A 25,357-nucleotide genomic window follows, 5' to 3' on the forward strand; every position below is an offset into this window, starting at 1 on the left:
GAGACAAGGTATTGTGACTCTCTCCTTGTATCTGTGAATAGGCTGTTTCTGAAATAAAAATGTTTCCCATTTAAGTGAGCTGATTCTGTTCCTACTTGCCTTGTCCTCTCCTTCCCCACTCTGCCCCCCAGCCAGAGGTGCTGCTGCTCTTATTTAAATTCCTTGGTTCTGAATAATTATGAGTTAAACTTCGTATAGTTAAAAAACTCCCTTTCCTTTTGATTGCAACGAAACAGCTTAGGAAGATGAACTTGAATACAGCTATTGCAGTGATTGAGAGCCTGAGGTAACATTTACCTCTGTGGTTAACTCCAAAGCATGCTTCTGATGGGAATCCCTCCAGCCTCTGACAGAAGACTGTGTAGAGTGGAAGAGCAAAATCCTCCACCTGGAATAGTGTCCAGTTCTGATCTCCACAATTCAAAAAATATGCAGACAGACTGGTGAGAGTCCACAAATGGACCACAAAGACGATCAAAGAGCTGTAGAACCTGCCCTATGAGGAAAGATTGAAGTAGTGAAGTCTTTTCCCCCTGGAGATGAGAAGGCTCAGGGAGGACCTCATCACAGTATCCCAGTACTTAAAAGGTAGTTCCAAAGGGGATGGAGGCTTTCTCTTCACAGGGAGCCACATGGAGAAGACAAGGAACATTGGGTACAGCTTGCAGTAGGAGAGGTTTCATGTTGTTATACAAAAATATTTTTTTTACAGTGAGAGGAACTAATCACTGGAAAAACCTTCTTAGGGATGCGGTGGAGTCCCCATCACTGGAGGTTTTCAAGGTGTGTTTGGACAGAGTGCTAGGTAACCTCTCCTAGGCTCTCTTTTCCACAAAAGATTGGACCCTTCCAAACCATGCTGATTTATGATTCTATGATTCATATGGAGACACAATTGATGTAAGTATATGTCAGGGCAGAGACCACTAGATTTTAGGAAACCTACCATCATTTTGAAGAATGACCTGCCCTAGTGAAGAGTCAAGGAATGAGTGGGTGTAACTGCCTCAGCTGGAGACAGCCTCTAGGTCCCTACTGACTTTCAAAACTGCCTTTTCTTTCTGACATCAAGGGCTGAATACATGATTTATGTACACTCGTGTGAAAATCTCCCTGTCAGTTAAATATTTACCAACACAGCCTTTGAAAATGGATCGGAGGGAACTGGCTTTTTTGCATAAAGTAAGAGAAATATTAAAAAAATACCATTTCTATCTGATCAGGCATCACTTACAACAGTAGCAGAGAACAAGTTCTCTTTAATGTCCAACTTTGGGATTAAGCTGATCCAATCTTTTTCCTGGACCTAAATGGAGTTTTCTTGAAATCACTAAATGTAGTTGTGCTGAAAGTGTCAACCTTCCATAATCACTTGCAGGTCTCCAGGCTCATAGGTAAGCAGAATATTTAAAGGGAATCTTTATTATTTTTTAAATGAAATCAGTGATGTTTACCTCATCATCCAATCTCCTACTCATTGGAGTTTATATTTGATTAATGGCAGCATAGTGGGAATTAACATTCTGTGAATACAGCAACCTTTCAAGGTTGCCATGGAAAAGCACTTTTCTCCCAGACATCATCCCAGCTACTTTTATTTCTAGAAGACCGTTTCTTTCTCTCTTTTGAACTTTGATATTTAGATGTTGTACTTGTGTAGGTGTATTGTGGTTGATCAATCTTCTTCTGTGTTCCAGAACAACTGCTTTAGCGTAGAGGTAAACAAGTCAACTCTTTAGTGCTGTGCTACAAATTGGACCTCCTCATTGGGAATTTACTAATACTTAATATTACTGTGTCTCCTTTGTATATTCCTTTATGGCATTTCTTGGGCTTAGTGAGTTATTTTAATGATATCATACTTAGGTGACATTTCTATCTCTTTTAACTTGGTGTGTTAGGGAGGGTTCGAGACATACTGAAGCTTGAAAACCCAGAAAACGTTGGAACTCAATAAAGCAGATATTTATTACAAAAAGGTGGCTAACAAAAACGGGCACTCAGGAGAAGGGGAAAACTAAAGAGGAAAGTATGACACCCTACTCACCTAGGTGTCATTTATGAGATTATTTTACCCACTCCAAAGACTATAAAGCCCTCTGCAGCAACACCGTTTTCCGGAGGGTTAACAGGCTCCCACGACAGCAGGCATCCCCGCTAAAGGCACCTTTAGAGCAAGGTAGAGCAAGCCAACCCGAACCAAAAAACCTGTCTGCTTTTATACAATCAATGAGCACTTCTGCCCAGGAAGGCATGGCCAGTACCGCCCCGCCAGAGGTTCTCAATCCCACCCTCTTAGTTATATAAATTCATCCCTTCAACGCATGCATGAGAACTTTGGAAATCCCCTAACGCATGCGCAGTCTGCTTTGGGAGTCTCTTCTAATTGAGTCGGGGGTCGAGCCTTCCTTGTCTCCTCTTCAATTTCTCCTTCAAATGCCCTTGGCAGACAATGAACCAATAGTAGAACACCAATTAAAATAGTTTATACAGAAGTTCTCCCTCCAAGGGCAAATTCTCTGATTTATCAGTGAACTTGGCAGGGAGACTACAAACTACTACAGGTGGCTGGGGCCAAACACAGACCAAAAAATATCAACATTCCCACTAAACTTGGTTTGATAATGCCTTCAGAAAATGCATCTAGAGTTCCTGCTTAGTTGATCTTTAAAGAAAGGCATTTCTTGTGAAGCTCTTTAGAAAGATCATAACTTGGTAATCAATTATTTTCTTCAAAAGCATTGAATTAGCAGCAAAACTTGAAGGTATCTTGGGTTCAACAGGAGACCCAGCAACATGCACTTAATGTGGAGGTGCCATAACTCTGGCACTGCCTGGAATGAACTCTGTTACCCACTTCTCTGGAGACAGCTCTTCCAAAGGAAAAAGAAGGAATCGATTATTGTGTCACTCCTTTTGGTCTGTGTATTTAGGAAAGTTTGAGAGCCTTCCTATCCCATTTCCACTAGGAGAAGCTGTTGATAGTATGACCCTAGTATTTCTTTGGTGTACTTGTGTTAATTTAAAAAACATGCACACAAAAAGCAGTTTTTTCTTAAATGCAGTAGGATCAAGCCCCAGCAGGCACTTTCTATGCTTAGAAATGAAAATATGCTTCCTAGTGAATGCCCAGAAGTGTCCAAGTTTGCTCTTGGAACATAGTTACAGCCACTTCTGTTTCTTTTCGTCTTTTCATTTATATAGGCTGTCTCTGCTGGGACAGATTAAACCAGTCTTAAGCCCCAAAAAGTGCTTTAAAATACTTTGTCTTCATTCTTAGAAGTCTCTACACAATATAAAATTTGAGTTCATCCTTATCCCTGGCTTTCTAGGATGATTGCATCTAGTTTCTGCACAGTGCATTTTAGTCAGACATTTTTTGTGCAATAAGCGTTATCAAATGTAATAGAAATTCTGGCCCTAGCTAGCAACTAATTTCTGAGTCTTACCTTAGCCTTCTGTATCTTTAGATTAATAAGGGAACACATTTTAGGAGAACAACCAAAGGAAACACAGCAGTCCAAATGCTACAATGCTTCTAATGTTTGCTTTTAATGTCTATGTTTGTGAAGGGGATTCTATAGCAGGTCACATGGTGATGGGGGCAAGCTTGTTTTAGCTTGGAGTCTGCCTCTGATGCTAGAATCCTGATTCATGACTGGATTTGGATTGGATACAAGTCCATTTCTATAGGAATTCTTTAACAGTAGAAAATGGAATGTTAAAAAATGTCTATTAATGATTCGGCAAATGGGAACTGCAAGCTGGGGACACAACCTTTGCTCATAATATAGTAAAAAGACAGAAGACAAGATTACAAAGAACAGAAGCAACTGAGAGGTAAATGTTTTATTAACAACAATAGCAGAAATATATAATTGAGTAAAAAATATTGAACGAGATTTGGAGCATGTGTAACTTGTATGAGAAACAAAAATAATACTTGTACACCTCTTATTGAAGACAGGGAGAAAGCAAAACTTGAAGGAAAATCATATTTAATGAAAATTATGCCCAAACACTCAGAGCTATGAGAACTTCATATCTTAGACCTCACTGAACACAAATGTTTCTATGCAATATCCCGCTGCTTTTTTAGATTGTAAAAAACACTATTCAGGTATCAAGAAAAGGTAATCAATAAGCTGATAAACCTTTGGAAACTTTACATTTTAAAGGACAAATTGGCACAATTAGAATTCACTTAACTTTTACTGCAAGTATTGATATAACGTGTACTCTGAAATATGATCTTAGTTCACTACACTTTGAGTTATGTTAGATAAAGTATAAAATATAACTAGTTCTGGTGAAATTCCAAGTATGTACTTAGAGCTTGAATTAAAGAAGCCAGTATTTATGGATTTACAGAGATGTTATGAACTAGCTTTCTCTTTTTCTCAGTTAAACACTGGCTATAATATTAGTAGTTATATTATAGGAAGAATATGATCTTAATACAAATTTTAATATAGTAGGTGACTGTTACACATGTACACTCTTGAAGATTCAGTCAAAGTTTGTCATTTGCATTTAAAGTAACTAAGGTCAAAGATCTCTGTTGCATCAGAAGCTTACTCAGAAAATAGAGCTTATTCTGTTTTGCAGCTAATCTGGTAAGCAAATACGCGGGGGAAAGCCAGCTCTGAAAATTAAATCAATTCATTTCACACTCTCACTTGGAAAGCAGTTAAAGTTCTTTGGCTGTTATCGTTCAATGAGCAATGAGCCCCTTCTTCAGTCCAGGAAACATCGTCAGTTCTAAGCAATGACTCAGTTTCTGTGAGTTCCATAAATAGTTCACAGTCAATATTCTGAGGGAAATTTCAAATATTTTTGTTGTCAGAAATTCTGACATTTTCTTTCTAATACACATAAAAATTTGAAAGCATTTAAATACTCCAGAAACCAATATTCATAATTTGGGTTATGTGAGCTAACTCAAAACAGATAGTTCTAATCCATGTAGTTAGAAGATGTTTGTCTTCTCTGCTGCCTTACCCTATGGATGTGTATGTTGCAGTTCTCATGCTTACGGTCTTCATTATGGGCCTAGAACCCTTGCTGGCCAACAGCTCTCATAATCACCTATAGTGAAATTAGCCCTGCAAGGAACTGTAGTATTCATTAGTCCACAACAGAAATCAGAAGCTCTTACCATGATTGCCACAAAGTGCACTGACTGTGAAATACATTTTAATATTTTATGGAAGTGTTCCAAAGTGAAACATCCAGGACAGAAAACACAGTATTCTAGTTAGAGATGAGTTTTCTTACCATTAAATACTTAATTTTAATTTTCTAAATTACTAGTGAGAATTTGCAAGACAAATAAAAATATTTTGCAGAAAGCTTCATTTTTCTGTTGCTAGTATTTTTCATTGAAAAATCGTTTTGACAGAAAATCCCCAGTCAAATACATCACAGACTGGCCCTGCATGTGAAGTTTAACTTTGTCTGGAAAAAGGCAACCCGAGGAAAATTGATGCACTTCTTATGTGCATTTCCCTCCCACTCTACTTATAGATAAGGAATCCCTACTGCAAAGCCCTGTAGCTCCTCCAGCCTCTGGTATTCTCCAGTATTAGGTTGCCTAGAGCAGTTGTGGATGACCCGTCTCTGGAAGTGTTCAAGGCCAGGCTGGATGGGACTTTGAGCAACCTGGTCTAGTGGAAGGTGTCCCTGTCCATGACAGGGCAGTTGGAACCAGATGATCTTTAAGGTCCCTTCCAACCCAAACCTTTCTATGATTCTTTTAGTCTCAGCACACTCTGGTGCTCTCCAGACCTGTTCCTGGTGAGAACCTATCAGGGAATTATGTTTGCGCAGTTCCAGTGCCTTGAAACAGTTTTGAGATCTTCAAGACAAAAATGCACAGCTACAGTAGTGTATAATAACGATTTGCACATCTTTCAGGATGTTCTGTTGTATAAGTGTCTGAAGGCACATTATAATTCTATATTGTGATCGCCGTTTCTACTTTTCCTTTTATAGAGAAGTGAAAGATGCAAAAGAATTGGTGCTTAACCGACGGAATCTTTGAAATAAATTTTATACTGTGTCATTTTAAAGAGACTAAAGACTTCATAATCATAAATTGCCCCTTTATGTTATATTATTTTCTTTCCCCTTAGCTCAAGGTAGTCCTTGCTTTGCTTGTGGGTGTTTTACCTTTTATCGGTACATGAGATTTCATGTTCTTGTACTCAGACAAAGTGGATATCCATAAAACAGTTTTATAACAATATTTTCTTGTTATACATGTCTAAATAAATATTTTCAGCCTTTGAGAAATTAGTAATTTTGCCTATTGTGATGGAATGTATCTGTGCTTAATGAGTCTAGAGTACCTAATATATTTTCAAAGGGGATTCAAGACTTAACAGAGTAGTTTGAAAGAATAGGGTAAATGTGAATGTTCTCTGGTTACTATAGTTGAAATATTCTAATTTCTTATGTGTGTTATCTCTCACTGGTTCTGGTTTTAAACCTGTGCCTCAATTAGCAAAGGTTGCAGACCCTCTAGAGAGTGACTTAGATTAATGAAAAAGGTCTTAAATTGAGAACACTTTAGAAAGTTTTATATTAGTTCAGAGGCAGCTGTGATTCATAGCACAATAAAGGTAAACTGACCTTTTAAAGGCAAATATGTCTTGCTGATTACAGAACTAAATGAACAAAGGTCTAACGAAGATGTTATATAATCACCTCTTTTCTAAGCCTTGACTGAGTCTGTAAGAGGTTATTTTGGCCAGGTATGTAGTTTCCCTTTGAACTTACATGCTGCAAATACTTACGTATTGTAAAGATATTCTGCTCTCCTCAGTACAATTTTGCAGCTAGAAATGCAGATTTAGTTTGCTCTTTCATTGTTCTTAGAAATAATAAAGAAAATGTCACATTACCAGAAAACTGAGTAATATCTAGAAAAGTTAAGTATTATTGATTAACCTTGTAACAGTAATGCAGAGGTTTGTAACTGTCAAAGGAAATAAGAATAGAAACTAAAAAAGAAACATTCATCTCCCACCACCAACAGACACAATCCTTTCACATTTGCAGATGGAAGTAGGTTTTCTTGCCAGCGGCTTTGACCTGAAGATGAAAAACTGCCAGGGACAAAGCTTGATGAGGTTTCATTACACAACACACCCATAAAAAGTACATAGTCCAAGTTGCATTCAGATCTTTTGGACATAGCCATATTCCTATACGACTTTGAGGGATGACAGTCACATAAAGTTTAGTAAGAAAGGATTAATCCCACCCCATTCTACCTGCTTCATGTTCTGGTATTTTTAAGTTGACTATGTGGTGTACATTCAAGAGCACAAAAAATCTTATTTTTAAGGAAAAATCAGGAAGGAAGGAATAAGATTCTGTAGCCTCTTGATTAAAGGGCATGAGAGGGAATAGGCGTGAGAGCCTACAGCAGGGCTGACACATTTCAGGTTATATTGACATGATATAAATAACACAGATAACCATTTTTTTAGGATGAGGTTACTCAGGCCAAGGTACTCAACTCCTTCGCAGGTGGTAGAGGCAGAACTGTATGATTCCAGGGAAAAACCCAACACCCTCCTTTCTGGGACTTGCAAGACTAAATGTTATTTCAGCGGTGCAGCACTTGGCTTATGTCATCCATATTCACTAAAGTACTACATAAAGTTCTTTATAAATGAGCCATATGTGACTTCATTAAGACTAGACACATCTGACTGTAGAATGTATATACTCTTTTATGACAACTTCAAGGGTTTTATATCAGAGAAGCCTTTTGAAAACAGAGAGAACTGTACACTGTTAGTTTTTTCTCCAAGTCTTAAGCATGCACTAACTTTTTTCTTCATTTCTAACCAGTGAATTCTTTGTCTTGTTTCAATTAATCTTCTCCAAAGTAATCAATGTTAACAGTGTCTGTCCAGAAAATATAGATTATTTTTCCTCTCTATGGAGATTGTCGTTCATACTGGCTCTTTAGTTTGAAAAGAGGACACTATCAAAATAAAGGAAGCAAATGTATTTCTTGGACAAAAATTACTTTTCTCAGGCCTAAGGAGGGACTTGAGACCTTATACTCAAGGAGTATGGTAAGGCTGAATCATGACTGAGAGGGGCATTTCAGGTTAACAGGGTAGGCAATGAATACCAGCAAGAAAGGCCAGGATGAGATAACACAATAGAAATGCATTTTTCATTGTTTGGCTGTCTGCAATTTGAGAAAAAGAGCTGCTGCAGTCTCAGATCACTACCTAACTGCGGAACTTTTCTTTCTTGCAAGCAGTGGACCATTCTTCTCAGAAGGCTTAGCTGCACATCAGAACAGGATATGATCAATACTTTTCTTCTTGTCTTTTTGGTTGATCCTTCTTGCTTTGCCTGGAATACAGAGATGCCATATTCTGATGAGGCAACTCAACTCTTGGGTTTATTCCAATGAAACACACTTGCCAAGATACTGCAGGTGTTGCTAGAACTTTGTATCTCTGTGTCATCAAGGACTGCCCACCCTTGGTAGTCACAGGGTGCTGGACTTGGAAATGGGACTTCTATCTCCCATGAAGACCATCAAACACTTCCTGTGTGTGCTGCAGCACTCGGGTGGTGTGAAGTCTGGGGAATGCTGTGGTGGCCGCCTGGCTGACGCTGGAAGCCAGGTGAGCAGCAGAGGGAGGGATGTTGCCACTGAGAGGGTCTAGGCTCCTTACCCATTCCTTGCACTTCTTTTGCCTAAAATTATTTCTTTGTAGAAATTTATTGAATAAATAAATAAAATTGTTGCCTAAAGTTATTCACTTGTCTTTTTGTTTTGGGAAATAATAATAATAATAACAACAATAACAACAACAACAATAATAAAAGTTAAGTGGTTCAAAGCTGCTGTTGTTGCTAGAGTTGATTCTTTCTTCCCTGAAAAGGAATCAGGGCAAATTCACAAAGGGAGAGAGCAATACATAGCAGATCCATAACGTAATTTTGGAAAATTAGAGTACATTCTACTTCAGTATCTTTCTTTGTGTGCTGGGCCAGTTTAGCAGATCCATTTTGCTTCTCAAAAAGCACAGTGTCAAAATCAATTTTCTTAGAAGAGCAATATTTTTAAGCAACACGTTAGTTGATTTACTATTTGATCTAAATGCCAAAACAAATTAATGCCTTTGGTAATCTGAAAATAGCAGGCTTCTTCCTGTCTTGTTTTTATAGAATTCTAAAATACTCAAATCCCAATACTTTCAACAATCTTTGCTTTAAAGAAAATGTCTCTGTATCACTGTATAGGAAAATGTCACAAGCTTGTGATCCTGACATTGCCTTTATAAGCTCCAGATAATCTATTTACCTGCATTCTAATTAAAATCTCCTTGAAATTGGTATGGTTCTTCACTTGAGTCACATCCATCAAACTTCATTAGTCATAGCAAGATATATAATGTTCAAAACACTGGAAAGTCACTGAGATCTAAGACTCCTTTCTGCACATACTAATTACTGTTACACAGCATTTTTTAGTTAAACATTTTTATTATTTATGTCTGTGAAATTTTGAATTAAGGAAAGCTCTTTTGGAGGAGATTTAAGAAGATATTTGAAGTGACAGAAATATGGTTGCAGTTTTCAATAACTTTATGTGCATTATCTCATACTAAATGTATCATAACACAGGTGCCCTTGCTGTGACTTTTACTTGTGATGCCTCCTTGAAATTCAAAAGGGATTTATCCCTTCCCCATTCTTTTAATTATGGGAATATAATATAAAAAAAAAGGCCGTACCTTTAAATAGATTTTCATACAGACAAGGAGTAACAACAGAGAGTATGCTGAACACAGATGAGATCTCTTTGCCTTGCTATCCTCTGTATGTCTGAGGGTTTTGACTTTAACTATTAAATTTTAGCAATATTTTATATAGACATTAAACTGATTGTGGATTTCTTTTTCCTTTTTTTAACCTTATACTCTCTCCAACTTGTGACATCTTTTCTCAGCAGCCCAGTCATCCCATGATGCCTATTCCAGAAAATGAGACACTCAGCTCTAAGGAGGTAATCAGCTGACATTTAATGTGTTTAAGCATTTGCATGCTAGCTTTATCATTTACGTATGTAGCTTGTATAGAGTTGATCAGCAAAAATGTGCTGAGCTTTCAAACCTACTTTTTTCCAGTGCAGGGACTAGATAAACATTAATTGTTCTTAATGATTAACGAAGAAAAGAAACAGAGTTGTTTTGCAGCCTATGTTGAGTGTGTGAATTTCGAATAGCACTAACATTTGCACTTCAGGTTCCTGATATGTGCTGTTGGGAAGTAAGCGAGTGGGAATTGTTAAATTATGCAGTTAGTCCTATTTAAATAACACTTTCCACAATTTTCAGTCATTGATATAGCTTCTGTTTTAAATACCAGATACTACAACAGCTACCAGAAGCACTTATAATTAATTAGCTATTGAGAATTACATAAAAGACAGTCAAGAAAATATAAAAAGTAGTTCAAGTTTGCCCAGTATCAAAATTCAGCGTCAGTTTTATTTGACTTTGAAGGACACAAATTTTCTTGAAGTCTATGTTCAAGGGCCAACTCCCTACTACTTTAAAATATCTAAACTCTAGGTCCATAGCGGTTACCACCCTAGATAATTCATTCAGTGAGAGCAGACGTAATCTACTAGTCATTATCAATTTTCTCTTGAGACAGAGCATATAAAAATTAAAAAGGTTCTACTGGCACAGGCAAGTCCTTTTTACCAACGAGGTCATGAACATGAAGCTGATTTATAGCCTCAGTGTTGAAATAAACATACGTAATGTAATTAACTAACATAGTCTTTACTCTGGCTTTGGAATGTAATAGAACATCTTTAATTAATGGACATTTTCAATATTATTTTTGAAATTCATGTTTGAAGGCATAACTTACTACCAATAATATAGTAATAATAATGGCCAGTCTTCGCGAACGAAGATTTGGGGAAAGGTCTATTACCTTTCCAGCCTGCGCAATGGATTTTTTTTTTTAGGTGAGACACAGCCTGCGCTGAACTGAGCCCACCCTTTAATCCTAAGGTTCATCTGCCGGGGCCAAGCAAGCTTGGACAATGGCAGTGAGGTCCTCAGGACGTAGGTTTGTTTAGAGTGACCTTCTCATAGATGGATGGCCTCACAGGGCTAACGGGCTACCATCTGCCCGGGGGACTTGGGATTCGAACCCGTGGTCGCAGCAGTGAGAGTCCTGCATGCTAACCACTAGGCCACCAGGGGTCCCCCAATAATATAGTACATTTATGGCAAAGGATATTTGTCATATGACAAAAGAATTTTTTACTGCTGAGACCTCTTTTACAAGGTGCATGTTCACAATTATTTCACTAGTTTTTTGATGAGTTTAACAATACAGATAGGAATGATAATTAAATCTTTGTAACTCAGTTTAATTGTAATTTGTTATTTTAGAATTTGATTCTAGTTTTGTTAAAAGCAGAAACACGATAATTTAAATAAATGAAATAGATGTTTGCCAATAATTTCTGCCAAATGAGTAACTTTCTTGTTGTTTTGAAAAATATTGGGAGAGTTTTGGGGTCAAGGCCTTCACATGTTGGAAGGAGAGGATTTTCCTGAATTCTGAGTTTGTTGACAACATATCAATATATTCACACAGTTTATCTCAGTTTCCACTGGAAAAAAATGGTAAAAAAATAGTAAAAGAAAAAACATTGATATCTCACTTGTTGGGTGGATCTGCACCAGGAATATATAAGCATGAATGTAGCCTGTTATTGTCATGTGCATCCCTGGCCTCTCTGTGCAGGGTGTCAGAGGCTTAGAGCTATTTCATATCTCTTTTTGTTTGAATCTTCATCACAGCCTTCTAACCTCCTCCTTTTTTCCTTACCTTTGACATTTCTGCTTGTTTCTACATCATCAATCCCCTTTCCTCTGCCTCCCAAGAGCCACTTCTTGATTCTCTCAAAAGTAGTGTCTGCTGTAGAATTATTCAAAAAAAGACCCAAAATGCCCTCACAAAGTGAAGTTAGACCACAAATACCTTGCAGATCTTCTCAGATATGTTGTTTTTTTCCATCTTATCAGCAAAGTTTCTGAAATATTATTGAAGTTAAGGTATTTCTTTAGAAGGTGGTGAGAGAGACTGTATAGTTCTGAGGATAAATTTGTTGTTGAGATTAAGTAGATTTGCACCACATCAGGAACTCTAAAATATGTGTGTATATATACACATATATGTATATATGTGTATTTGTATAAATGGGTGTGTGTGTGTACGCATGTGTGTATATGTATATTTGCAGCCTCTGATGATGCAGATGATTTTCTTGTATTTGAAAATAAGATTCAGAAGGGAAACAAACAGCTGAATTCTTGTCTCTCATCCTTCTTCTTTACAATTTACACATTGAGGGAGAATGTTGCAGATCTAATGGAAAGATGGATCCTTTCAAAGAGCATTCTTTAAGGGACAAGACACATAATTTAGCTGAGGCATTATTAAGATCAGTTCAGTAAGTGAAGCATCTCACGCTTACATTATAAAGTCAGACTACCATGAGTGATATATTCTCAAAAAGAGTTTGTGGCATGTTCTGATTTAGCAGTGAGAACAAAAGTGCTAAATTCCTTTGATTAGAGGCCAACTTGGTCTGTTCCAAGACAGGTAAAATATATAGTACTGTCTTCTAAAAATTCCCTTGTATTTAAACAAACACTTGGAACAGAACTTTAATTTATTAAAAAGCTTAAATTTATTACGACCATTGCAGCATTTGTACCTTGACCTCTAGAATAAAGATATCTGATAAAATTGTGGTTGCATTTATAAGGACCAAAGAAAATCAACTGGAAAGAAGATTTGTAAGTGCTGCTATCAGTACGCTTTGTATTTCCTTTGATTAACGTCTTATTGGATGACAGTCATTCACCACTTAATGTTAGCTAGAGGCAAATAATTAGTTTTAAAGTTGGAAAAAAAGTGTAAGATACCATTTTGTACAGCTGAGCAAGATGAGTATTTGTTCTGGTTCCCTGGGACCTGTCACTAATCCGTATTTTGTAACTATGACTATGCAGATGGACTCCAGTCCATGTAGATACATCAGGAAGAATTGTGTCAGACTCACCACAAGCTGTTCAGGAAGTAACATCAAGAGATGACACATTTAGTGTTTTCTCTATTACAAGTCACAGAAAATATTCTCCAATGAACTATTCAAAGTACTTATACAGGGCATGAGATCTAATTTTTCCCCCCAATTTTTAATCTCATTTTTATCAGAGGACGTGACCAGGGAACACCATGTCGGCCATGTGGGAGTTGAGCAATGTCTTTGTATGTTTAGTGGGTGGCAGAGAAGACATGAATTCATCTAGAGATGACCCCCTTTTCTCATTCTCAGTTAAGAAGGACTGAACAAAGGCATCTGTTTCCCTTGAGATCTATTGCTGGAAACAGAAGTATGCAGCACTGATACCCAGGAAGAGATCCACCTTTATACTGTCTTGGAGACAGACAGGAGAGCAACACAGAACCAAGATCAGCTCAAGATATTTGGGGCAGTCTTCTTAGCTGTCCTGAAGGTGGTGGCTTCTTGGAGATATGTTGTTATTGAGCTGTCTTTGAAGAACAAACAATTTTCACCCTTTTCTCTTTTATGTGGTTGTGTCTTCAGAACTGGATGTTATTATGCTTTCCCTTCCCAGTGCATTAAAAAAAGGCAAGGTAGGTCTTGGTTGATGATTTTTAAAATCACAACATCTTTCAGGCACCTGCATTGTTCCTTTCTATTTAGGAATCTATCTTGACTCTAGGAACAGTTCATACTGAATTTACAATTTAAGTGTTTACATAACCCACAAGTCTCCACCTAATTTAAAATGTCTTTTTTATCAGTGAATCCTGTTTGGATGATGAACTGATTAGGAAAAAATCTGTCAAGTTATGAGCCAAATATTACTCTTACTTCTATAATAAGAACCTTAGATCACTGTCATATAGTCTCTGTCCTCTTCATCTATAATTACATATAGGCTTGTATTTCTCCTGTATTATTCCTCCCTCAGAGTGAAAAAGTCTGTGATTTCTGCAATTCCAAAAAACAAATGGATGAGCAGGTGCTCTGTGAAACATAATCACCTCCTTGACCTTTAGGAAGGAGTGAGAGAGGGAAAGAAGAGAAGGTGCTCCTAATTTCTACGTAGTAATTTGTATTGTTTTCCTCAAAGAAAAGTATTCACTGGAAATTTAAAAAAAAAAAGTTGTATTCAGAAGAATAGCATTCTATTCTTCATGTAATTTTAGCCTCATTCTGTAAGAGCATGTACCAAGTAAGATCTATCACTTCTCTGTGAAAGCAGGAAAATAAATAAGGGATGTTCTCCTTGTGAAACCCTCCTCTACAACCAGTTGATTTTAAATGGAGGAGATCTGAATGATACTCTTTGGAAACCTAATCAAGAGATATGCTACTAATTTTTGATACCTCCTGTTTTCTTTTCAAGTAAAGCTAGTGTTTACACAGGTTATGATGTGTGAATGATGTTATAATCATTCTCAGAATTGTACTGAGTCAGAATCTCTAGAGAGAACATGGGGCACATGTATGTGTATAGTCTCAAAAAGGCATTGCATGTGGGCGCTAAAAGCATGTCCTCATTACCCTTATTCCTCTATGACTTGCAAAATTCCAAGTCTATGACACAATTACTTTAGGTCCATGTAATCTTTTACTGAAGTTGTTACTCTGTTTTATCTGTTTGTTATACATGAAAGATCTGCAATATTTACTTGAGATCTTAATAGCATCTGTAAGGCCAACATTCATAAAACAACCACCTGAGAAAAAGATGATTTCATTGACTTCAGTGGTGACAGGATTTCATTGACTGTCTTTTGTGCAAAGTAGCAAAAGTTCTTGAAATTTGAAATTCTGTAAAAATGTCAATAAGGTCCAAAGTTCTGTTATATGTTGCTCTAAATCTTTATTTACTTAAGGAGTGTTCCTGCTCTGAAGTCAACAATAGTATTAATCATTGATAGGTTCTACATATAAGAGGAAAATGCACCCATTTTTTGAAAGTGTCCTTGTACTAAAGAATTTATGTAAGGGGTTTTGCTTTACATTAAACAGAAGTTCCAACTCAAATGACATTATCACAGCAGACTGATGTTCTTCCAATTGAAAAAACCTCATGGTATTCTGGATTATTCTGTAATGATCCAGCTCTTGCATACCATTCAATACCTTCTCAACTTGTAAAGAAGATTCTCTGTCAAAGAAAGAACAGGGATATGGCAGATACCTAATGAAAGTAGAGGAAACTGTACTGGAAGCACTCCCACTCAAATGTCAACTTTGTTCAAGCCCCTTCTTTTTCCATTTGGTGCTGAGAGATGTCCTTCCCAGCATGCAGGAAACAATTGGGGCAAAAGTCTGCCTTGCTCCTTGGGCTTTCCTTGGAGTGTGTCCACCTGTCACATTGTGGATGTGCTGTTCACTTTTTGCTTTCGGTCTTGCCTACGTTTGCAGCCTTGTTGGTGGTATACACTAGTATGGCAGAGCATTACTGCCAGCTCCTCTTTGGATGGTTTTACTATCCTTAGTTTATTTTGACCAAGCCAAGGACAGCAAACCTAGGCTCTCTGCATTATGACTGTTCATTTGGCTAAAAATTTAATGACCCTGCAAATGAGCATTAAAAGTAGGAATAACTACTTTTGCTAAAGGAATAAGATATTCAGGTGTCAGCTGTAACAAATTCTTTAACCTCCAAAATGGATGGGCCACTGAAAGGGAACAGTAAGCTGTAACCTTCTGATATTTATAAATAGAAAGGTAGGTCCAAATAATGCACATTTCTAAGTTCTCAAATAAAACCTTTAAATATCAGCTGACATACTTTCTATTTACTTTATAATTTAACAATGCTTTAACATTTATTTTTTAATACTTTTTATGTACAGCGGGAAGTTTATACTTGCAACAGGTAGTTGGGCAATACTTTTGGCCTCCTTCAATGGTATCTTCTTGTTTTAAATAAAAACTTTCAGTTATAGGCTACTAACATGAAAGGGCATTAGATCACCGTGCATTAACAATGAAAAAGCATTTTATGCATTTATAGGATTTTATTTCCAATGTGATGACTACAAAAAGAATTACTGTAAATATATTACTTTTATGGTAAGTTTACATTAAAAAATCTGAAAGAGTAGTAATATAAGAGCGATAATGAGAAAGTTTGAAATGTCAGTATGTTGTTTAAACTGCTATTTTAAAATAATTCTACTTGGTTTTAAGAAACAGCTGTTGTATTTGGTCCCCTTCAAATAATGGCAGGAGTACTGTATAATAGTTTTAGAGGGAAAGAACTTGCCCTGAATAGGTTGTATGTTGAAGGAGGCTTTTTTAATATTCAGTACCTAAGTAATGCATAGGTAATGAGAATCACAGAGTCAGACAAAAATTAGTTACAGTATTTGACCACTCTTACTCTGAAAAATATTTTTCCTTATGGCTAGTTAAAATTTCCCCGCTTGTTGCCTCATTTTCTTTCACTGTGCAAATCTGAACCGTCTATAAACCCTGCTTAAATAGCTGGAGAGGGCCAATAGGTACCCCTTAGCCTGTTCGTTAGGTTAAACAAGCGCTGTTGCCACCCCTCATCTGTCACGTCTTTCCCAGAAATCAAGGAACACTTGCAACCATCCTGATAGTCCTCCATTTGGTTTCCTCTGCTTGCTTGACAACTCTCTTTTATTGGGAAGGCTCAAAAATGGAAACTATGTTCCAAATGCAGCCTCCCTAGTGCCCAGCAGAGGGGAATAATTTCTCTCAACCTGCTGGCTGTACTCTAATTAATGTAATTGTGTATGAAGTTATCCTTCACCACAAGGGTGAACTGAAACACATTCAGTTTGGTGTTGACTAGACCTAATGTCCTTCTTGACAGAGCTGCTACTTAGCCAGTCACTGACCTATAACATTACATGGGTTATTCACTTCCTCCATCCCTCCTTGTCCCCATATCCTTGTCCCCTGCCAGATGCAGGATTTTGTGTTTGCCTTTGTTCACAAATCTCCTGCTAGCCCATTCTTCCAGTCTGGAAAAGTCCTTCAGTTTGGAAAAGTCCTTCAGAATGCAAATCATACCCTTGGCATATCAGTCTCTCTCACCCATCCAAGTTAGGAACATTCACAGACTTCCTGGACATGTAGGATCTTCAGGACCTTGATGGAGATGTCACCCTGGCATCCTCTGAAACACCACCTGGAACAGAGATTTTGAACCACTATCTTTTTAGACCAGTGTCCCAGCCAGTTATTTGTCCACTCTGTAGTGTACCCTGCTCCTCAGTTTGAGATTCTAGATACCTGTGGCAAAATCTTTACAGAGTTGGAGGAAAATAACTCCTATGTCATGTGAATGCAAGGGTGGCCATGTACTCTGTTGTCCCAGCACGAGGTTCAAAAAAGCATGAGTCTGAAATGTCCTCTGATGTGCATTTTGTCAAGGTGATGCTTGTCTGTTGAAATCTGCTGTGTGCAGTAGACTTCCTCAAACATGTCAATGCATGAAACATCATTCCCTGCTTCAGTAAGCACAGTTGTAAATTAACAGTGCAGCAAACCAGTGCTTTAAAAAAAGAGAAAGTACTTACTGTATGAAGTTGTCTGCTGGTTTTTACAACTCTGCCTGCTTAACGTACTGCAGTTTTTATTCTCCTCTCCACTTTGTTTTCACCTTTTATTTTCATTTTTCTATAGGTTTCCAAATAAAGAGGTTCTGTTTAGCCCTGATAGTGAGTATGACTTTTTTTTCTAACTTGATTGCAGTCCCAATTTGAATATTTAACTACTTTGGTGTCACTTTAACAAATTTTTATGGCTTTGATTAAAAAGATGGTAAGGTGCTTTAGCTACACAATTTAGTGTTTGGATAATAAGATGGCTATGTTTGATGAAGGATTTTCTAGGAATAATTACCAATGCAGAATAATTCTAATTCTTAACATGACAGAATAAAGTCATAATTGGATTAATTTTAAGTGGGATACAATCAAAAAGTTGGAAGAGATTGAGATATAGTCTGGAATTGGATAGTAAAGTAACATCAGGGAAATAAGATGATTCTTTTTTTTTTATATTTGAGCACATAATCACGTAGTGCCGTTAAAATGAATGGTTTGCTAGAGTTAAACAATACCATATTACAAATAATGTACTACGCTTGAGAGCAGATATAATTTAGTACTTAACAAGGGAGGTCACCAAACAGGTGATACTGGAAAGGCTGAAAGGTTCAATGCCTTTTTTTGTTTGTTTTTTTTACTTATTTCAGCCTTCACAAAAAAAAAAAAGAGTAATTATAACTAAAAGTTTATTTCAATTATTATTAAGAATTTGAGAGTAGGATCATGGAGAGAAATGGAAAATAACACCTGAAGGAATGCTGGGGTGAATTGGAGTATTCAGGATGATACAGCCTAATGAAACTTACCCTTAAAATATTTAATCAAAGCAATTTCTCAAACACTAGTGATTAACAGGATGAGTAAGTTCCCAGAAGACTGGAGAAAGGCGAACACCATGTGCTATCTAAACAAAAGAGGAAAGAAAAATCTAAAGAATTACAGAAAAATCAGTTCTAACAGCATTTCCAAGACACTGGAACAAAGTATTAAACAACACATTTGTAGGTATCTAGAGAGTGGTAAGGAGATAAGATTACTTGTACCTGGACATGTCAGAAACAAATCCTATCAAGTTGATCTCATTTCCTTCTATGACAGCAAAGCAGATACAGGGATGTGTTTTATACACAGTCCCTCACGACATTCATAAGCAAGCAAAGCAGATATGGACTGAATTAAATTCACATAAAGTAGATACATAACTGATTGGAAAACTGGACTCTGAGAATTGCTGCCAAAGAGGGAGAGCATCTCACAGCTTTCCAGAATGCTGTCTTCTATATAAAACTATATGTCTTCACTTTAAAACTTTGTCATTAGTTACTTGCTCAATCACATGGACAGTAGGATTACCCAATTTGCAGCTAACGCCCATTTGGGAGGACTTGCAAGCAGCTTGGAAGGCAAGATTTTAATTAAAAAATGTCACTTACAAGAAGGGCTTGAAATAAATATGGTAAAATTCATTGAAGACAAATACAAAAAAAAATGAAGAGTGCAGACAGAAAAGGCATGATGATGTTACTGCAGGTGAGAACCTGAGGATTATAGAGGAGGACAAAATAAATATAGTGGAAGAGGTGATGGTCTTACAAAAAATGCCATTCCAGGGAGATATTGAAGAGAGTGCTTATAATATGATAGAGGCAGTTACCCATGTCTGTTCAGCATTAGTGAAAAATCAGTTACATGGGATGTATCAGTGTCCTCACACAGATGAATAGAAACAAGGACAGAGTAGAGGCACAACCATTTGTGTCTCTTCATAATGGACTATTATAAAGGGATATTAGTCACTTCTCCATCTTTCCTGAGAGTAGGAGAAGGAGAAATGTGCCTAAATTTCAGGGAGAGAGATTTAGTTTGGATTTGAACAGTTGCAGCTCTGTGAAATTTTAAGTCTTAAAAGCAGTTTGCCTCTGGCTGCTGCAAAGATGGGCAAGCATCTCACAAGGTAGATCTGGTCTGCAGCTCTCATCTGCTCCCACAGCTGTAGCACAAATGAGATGGCTGAATATATCTTTAGGGTTGTTTTTTTTTTTTCTGTGAAACTATGAGTTCCTCTTGTTAGCTAGATCATCAGGTTGTATAAATGAGAAAACTAGGTGACCTCAATGCATGTTACACATCTTACTAATCTTTATTTTTGACCTTCTGGATTCACGCAAAAACTCTTCTTTTGCAGCCCCAAATTAGGATCAAGAGCTGAAACTGCATTTTGAGGCCTGTTACTGTACTGACAAGGAATCCACACCACAAATGTTATTTAAAGCACCATTAAAAAAATTGCTTCCAGTATGATAATTCTAAAGCAGTAATAACAATCAAATATTCTTTCAAGAGATAATCTTATATACTAGCATAATTAACCCCAGAGCTACACACTTGAATATGCCATTTCTTGAAATGCTTGTTGTTTTAAGAGATGCCCAATATAACACAGCATATTTTATTTAGAAATGATATAAATGTTGAAATTAAATAAAGCTGTATTTTTGTTGCAAAGTGGTTTTTGTGATTCTTACTTTTACTCCTGTAAATTTAACTCCATGTGTTTCAAACAACTGAGAACAAATGCCAGCACTGTCAGGAAAGAAATGCTCCTGCTTGCTTAACCTTGGTCACATTTTGACACCACACAGGCACTTGGGTTTTGTGAAGTAGTCCAGGGACTATTCACGTTTGTGCCAGCACTCACAGCAGTCAGCATGCGCAGTGATTTTCCTCTGCAATGCATATTGATAGCCCTTCTGGACAGCAGGGTCTGTGCCAGTTGCTGAGTGCAGGCAGAATTACTGCAGCACGAGGAAGAAACATCACTTTCCACTTTAAGCTCCTATGTTTTTGATTCTGTGTTGCTTCCACACAATGTTGTCCAAGCCTGGATCTTAAACAGTTTGCTTTCCAAATGCACTATAAAAGTCTAAGGAACTGATTGTCTATGCTTGCATGAGTTAATTGCCTTCTCCCCAGTCTCTTGGTCCTTTGAACCACAAATCACCCTCAGGTATGTATATGCTCAGGACCCTTGCATTGCAGCCCTCTCCTGTGCAGGAGCATTTTACCTTCTGATACATTCTGGTTAAGACTAATATTTTAATGAGAATTGCTGCTGCTTTCATTAAAATTAATGTGATTAACTATTTATGAAATACTACTATCAGGTAAAACATTAAATTTAAAACCAGCTTAGGCTATTCAGCCTCTTGAACTGTTGGACCTGGTGTAACTTCAATCCTGCTGTTTTAGCTGTTGGATTCTGGAACTGTGAAAGCAGAAGAAAAGGTCAGCAACCAGTAAGTTTCTCTCTATGGGCAATATATTCGTTTTTTCCCTTGATACAGGAGCATGTGCGTCCTTCATAATATTGTGAACAGGTTGATACAAATATAAGGGTAGGGTTTTTGTTTAGTTTCTTTTCTCAGTGGAAAAATAATAGAAGTTAAGTGTCTACACCTTGTGAATATCATACCTATTAACCAGATGGTGGAAAAAAAATTGAGAAAAGCTCATCAGTGAGTTCAAGAGGGAGTTTGTGGGGACAGAAATCAATATATACAAATACAACAAAAATTATTGAAAACTTAAAAAAATAGATATAAATTCATTCATATAAATGCATCTATAACTATAAATGTGTTAAAAGTACTGTAATAGGTCTACCCACCAAGGACCTAATAGTTTTTCTTGGTTTCAGTAAATCACTGAAGTGGTTAAAATTCATATTTAGAGCCAATATGTGTGTAAGTCTCAAAAGTTTTAGTATGCTTTTCTGCCCATTTTTTTCAAGGCATTTGCTTTGTTCTGAATTTGTTCCAAACTCAAATTTATTTTCCTTTTGAATTTCATTTTTTTAGAGCCCAAATCCATTCTAGCATGTCTAACCAAGAGAATTATTCACATGGTATGGTTTAGGTTTAGGTTTAAATTTACCTAGGTGATCGACTGAAGCCCATAGGTGAAAGGAACACAAGCAAGAGAAAGAACTGCTAGGATTAGAGAAAGGACTAAGGAGAAATCCTTTTTTTGACCTCTGGATTTTTGAGTTTGTTCAATTCTGCATACTTTAAAAACAAGTTTTGCTCTCTATTCAAACAGCTTTCATCTATGAATGAAAAATGAGATTATATTGGCAGTTGCAGTCTAGGAACTCTATCCTGTAAAAACAAAGGAAGAAGTAAGAGGAAAAAAATTCTTTAAGGAGAGATTATAAAGAGCAAAACAACATGAAAGTGATCGCTTTTTCAGTAAAACTAGAAAATTAACAGATGATGCTTATTCAATAGTGTAATATATTTAGTCCACGTTCTGCTGCCTTTACCCTGCTTTTATTCATTATTTTATGGTAAAATACACATTCCTGTCAGGATAACAATGACTGCTTATGTTTGGTGAGGGCTTTTTGCCTCATCTGCTCTTCCAGTCTGATACACTGTGTTCACCCCATTGTGTGCATGCTTGTGGTGATTCTGTTGTTGCTATGTGCTACAACTTAAGCTAGTGAAAAAATGATTTATTAGACTTGTCCCAAGTGGTCAGAAGAGGAATGTGTTTAGCACGAGGCATATATTGGGACAGTGGTATAGAACGTGACATGGGAAGGAGAAGCAGAATTCATTACTTGAGAAAATTTGGTTGTTGCATCAGAATAAAGACAACCATTGGCCCCAGCGTTCAGCTGGCTGCCATCCAAAGCCTGGTTTAGTGCGGCACAGCTCTGCGGTCTTGACTCGGTTTTAATGAGAAAATTGCTTAAATATTAGGAAGTTCACAAACTAATGCTGTGCAAAATAAGAAAAGTGAAAGCACAGAGAGAAGGATTTTGTTAAAGGGGTAACAATAGCAACTCTGGGATGCAAAGGGAAAAAAATTCTGTACCTTAAGGTATAAGAAAAATCAGTAAAAGCAGGGAGTCAGAAAGTGGCAACTCAGCAACACAGGATCAGCCTGTTATGAGGATTAAGATATAGACTTATGAGGAGTGGCTGAGGGAGTTGGGGTTGTTTAGCCTGGAGAAAAGGAGGCTCAGGGGGGACCTTATTGCTCTCTACAACTACTTGAAAGGAGGTTGGAGTGAAGTGGGGGTTGGTCTCTTCTCAGAGGTAACAGGAGACAGGAGAGGAAATGATCTCAAGTTGCACCAGGGGAGGTTTAGATTGGACATTAGGAAAAAAATTCTTCACTGAAAAGGTGGGAAGGCATTGAAATAGGCTGCTAAGGAAGGTGATGGAATCACCATCCCTGGAAGTGTTCAGTAGGTGTGTGGATGTAGTACTTGAGGACATGGTCTAGTAGTGTTATATTTGAATTCCTGCCAAATGTTTGGTGTTTTTTGAAACTCAAGTTTAAACATCAAGGAGTGCTGAAACAGGTACAAGACAGATATTTTTGCACTTAACTCTGCTTACTAGAACTAGGACTAGGACCTGAACTCATAAGCTTAGGAGAACTGTTATGCTTGGAATATATTAATCTTCAATAGAGAAAAAGCATCATGTTTAGCTTTTTCTAAATAGTCACAGTTAAGTCAGGACATGCTTTCAGACAGTGGAGACAGAGCTACTTTTGCTTACAGCGGAACCACAGTAGAATAGTTCTGTGGGGTTTTTTAAAGGTTTTAACACATGCCAACATCTGTGAAAAATGGATTTTATCAAGGTTCAGCACAATCTCGTGTCCCAAAACAAAGCTGCTTAGAAACATAAGTTACATTTTTGTGTCCCTTTAAAAGAAATCTTACTCCTGTGTAAATGAGCTCATGAAATTTCCAAGCAAATTCCTTACCTCTGGTTTATCATCAGCAAATCTTCAAAGTTGAAAACACAGATATGCCTGTTCACTTATTCTGACTGGTGGACAACTTTAACCACGTGTTAGCTTTTTTTCTTTCTTATGCTTCCAGAGCAATGAGATAACTCTTTAAAAATATTTCTGAAGATGTGTAATACAAAGGAGATTTGCCTTTTGCTAATGTTGGTGCAAATCAGAAGTCATTCTCTTGGAACTGATGGAGCTGCATAGACATAAGGAAAAGAACTGGATTATAATTTCCAGTGAACATCTCACTGTTTCCATGAATGCGTCCTTTCTCATTTTTCTCACATTATATTTGTTAAATTATAGCAGTCAGTGACAGAATTAACATTGTCCAGATTTTTCTGTCATAAACAAAACTTACGAAAAAAATGCAGAGCAAATTTGAAGGCTAAGACTTAGGTACTATTAATGTGATGTAGGGTGATTGCCTTCTCCTGACCTTGGCCTTTCTATTAACTTTCACAGCAAAGATTGCTTGCAACAGAGCAAAATAAAAAATTATGTGATTGGATGTAATTTTCCCTCATCTGCGTTCCTTAGTTGTGACTGGGACGGTGTGGGAGGCAGGTCCAATAAAAGCACTGCTGACAAGAAATTGTATCCACATCTTGAACATTTGGATTACAAGTCCATATATATAAACACACACACACACTTCCTCTTAATGTCTCTGCCATTCATGGTAAGGCATCCACACCAGCTGTGCTTTCAAAAGGAGGTGCCCTTTGATGTCTTCCTGAGCAGTCCAGCTGAAGTCACAAAGGGAAAAATCCCCTTTGTTCCCTAGAAATGAGCCTGACATCAACATCTCCGGGTTCCTCTCACTTACTAAAAAATGGAGACAGAAGGATAACTAGTTTTTACCTCTGCTTGTTCAGCTTTGGAGACTTAAATTGTCTTGTAACAGTTCAGATTTGAAACTATGTTGGTTTTTCTTTGTTTGTTTGTTTGATTGGTTTTTGTTTTTTGTTTTGTTTTGGTTTTTTTTCAATTTAACCTTATGTGATACCTTTACTTGGAACTTCAAAGTTCTTTGCTACTTTTTTCTGACTCCTTTAAGTTTTGGCAACAGTACCATGTATATTTCTTTAGGCCATTGTTAAAAAACCTGGAGATTGCAGATCAAGTACTCAAGGCTATTAGACTTATCCTTGATATCTGCTCCGGTTTTCTTTGCAGTTTTATTAATGCAAACATTTCCTTTTTAAATAAGAATGAGCACTCCTTCGTGGGTATTTATTACATTATTTAGAGTGATTGCCAGTTCATTTTGGCTAAAGAAATACAAACCTTAAAAGAATACATTTAGGTAATAGTATATACTGAATATCACCTGATTTTTTCTTAATTTGCCCATAGTAAAACAATACAAAGTGAAGCATATAAGGCTAAGCTAGATCACTGGAAATAAGATTGAGATGGGGGATGCAGGATAAGTTTACTGCAGTGATGTAACCCTGCTTATCAGAAAGGAAAATGTAGATAAAATGCAATCGAAGTGTTAAAAGAGTTTCTAGTCATATGGAGAATATGTTGGTTATAGGTATATGAAAAGAAAGAGAGCTTCCTTTGACACCACATACTCATTCCTTACACTGTTTTGATTTTAGGAGTTTGAAGTATAGAACCAAAATATTGGACCATGTATATTTTGCATATTCTGAAACTTTATTATAAACTTACTTGCAAGAGAATGCACCCAACATTTCATAATGACATATACATAGTTATGGCTCTGTTTCCAGTATCTCTGTATCTTGGCCAAATAAATCAGTTTACAACATATCTGACTAATAATTAACACATGTGGAATCTTCCTAGAAAACCATAG

The 25,357-nt window shown here is 37.0% G+C and overlaps 1 protein-coding gene across 1 annotated transcript in view; it reads left to right on the top strand.

The window, feature by feature from the left end:
- MLIP (muscular LMNA interacting protein) overlaps positions 1 to 20,204 on the top strand; it is a 107,711-nt gene extending 87,507 nt beyond the window's left edge. Inside the window, exons 12-14 of the mRNA XM_027696048.1 lie at positions 9,992 to 10,048; positions 17,783 to 17,817; positions 19,895 to 20,204. Of these exons, the coding sequence (XP_027551849.1) occupies positions 9,992 to 10,048; positions 17,783 to 17,794 (69 nt within the window). The 3' untranslated portion in view covers positions 17,795 to 17,817; positions 19,895 to 20,204. The remainder of the gene's footprint in view (positions 1 to 9,991; positions 10,049 to 17,782; positions 17,818 to 19,894) is intronic.
- Positions 20,205 to 25,357: the final 5,153 nt, after the last annotated feature.

The sequence above is a fragment of the Neopelma chrysocephalum genome, unplaced genomic scaffold (genome assembly GCF_003984885.1).
Source record: "Neopelma chrysocephalum unplaced genomic scaffold, ASM398488v2 Primary Assembly neopelma1_104, whole genome shotgun sequence".
NCBI classification, from domain to species: Eukaryota; Metazoa; Chordata; class Aves; order Passeriformes; family Pipridae; genus Neopelma; species Neopelma chrysocephalum.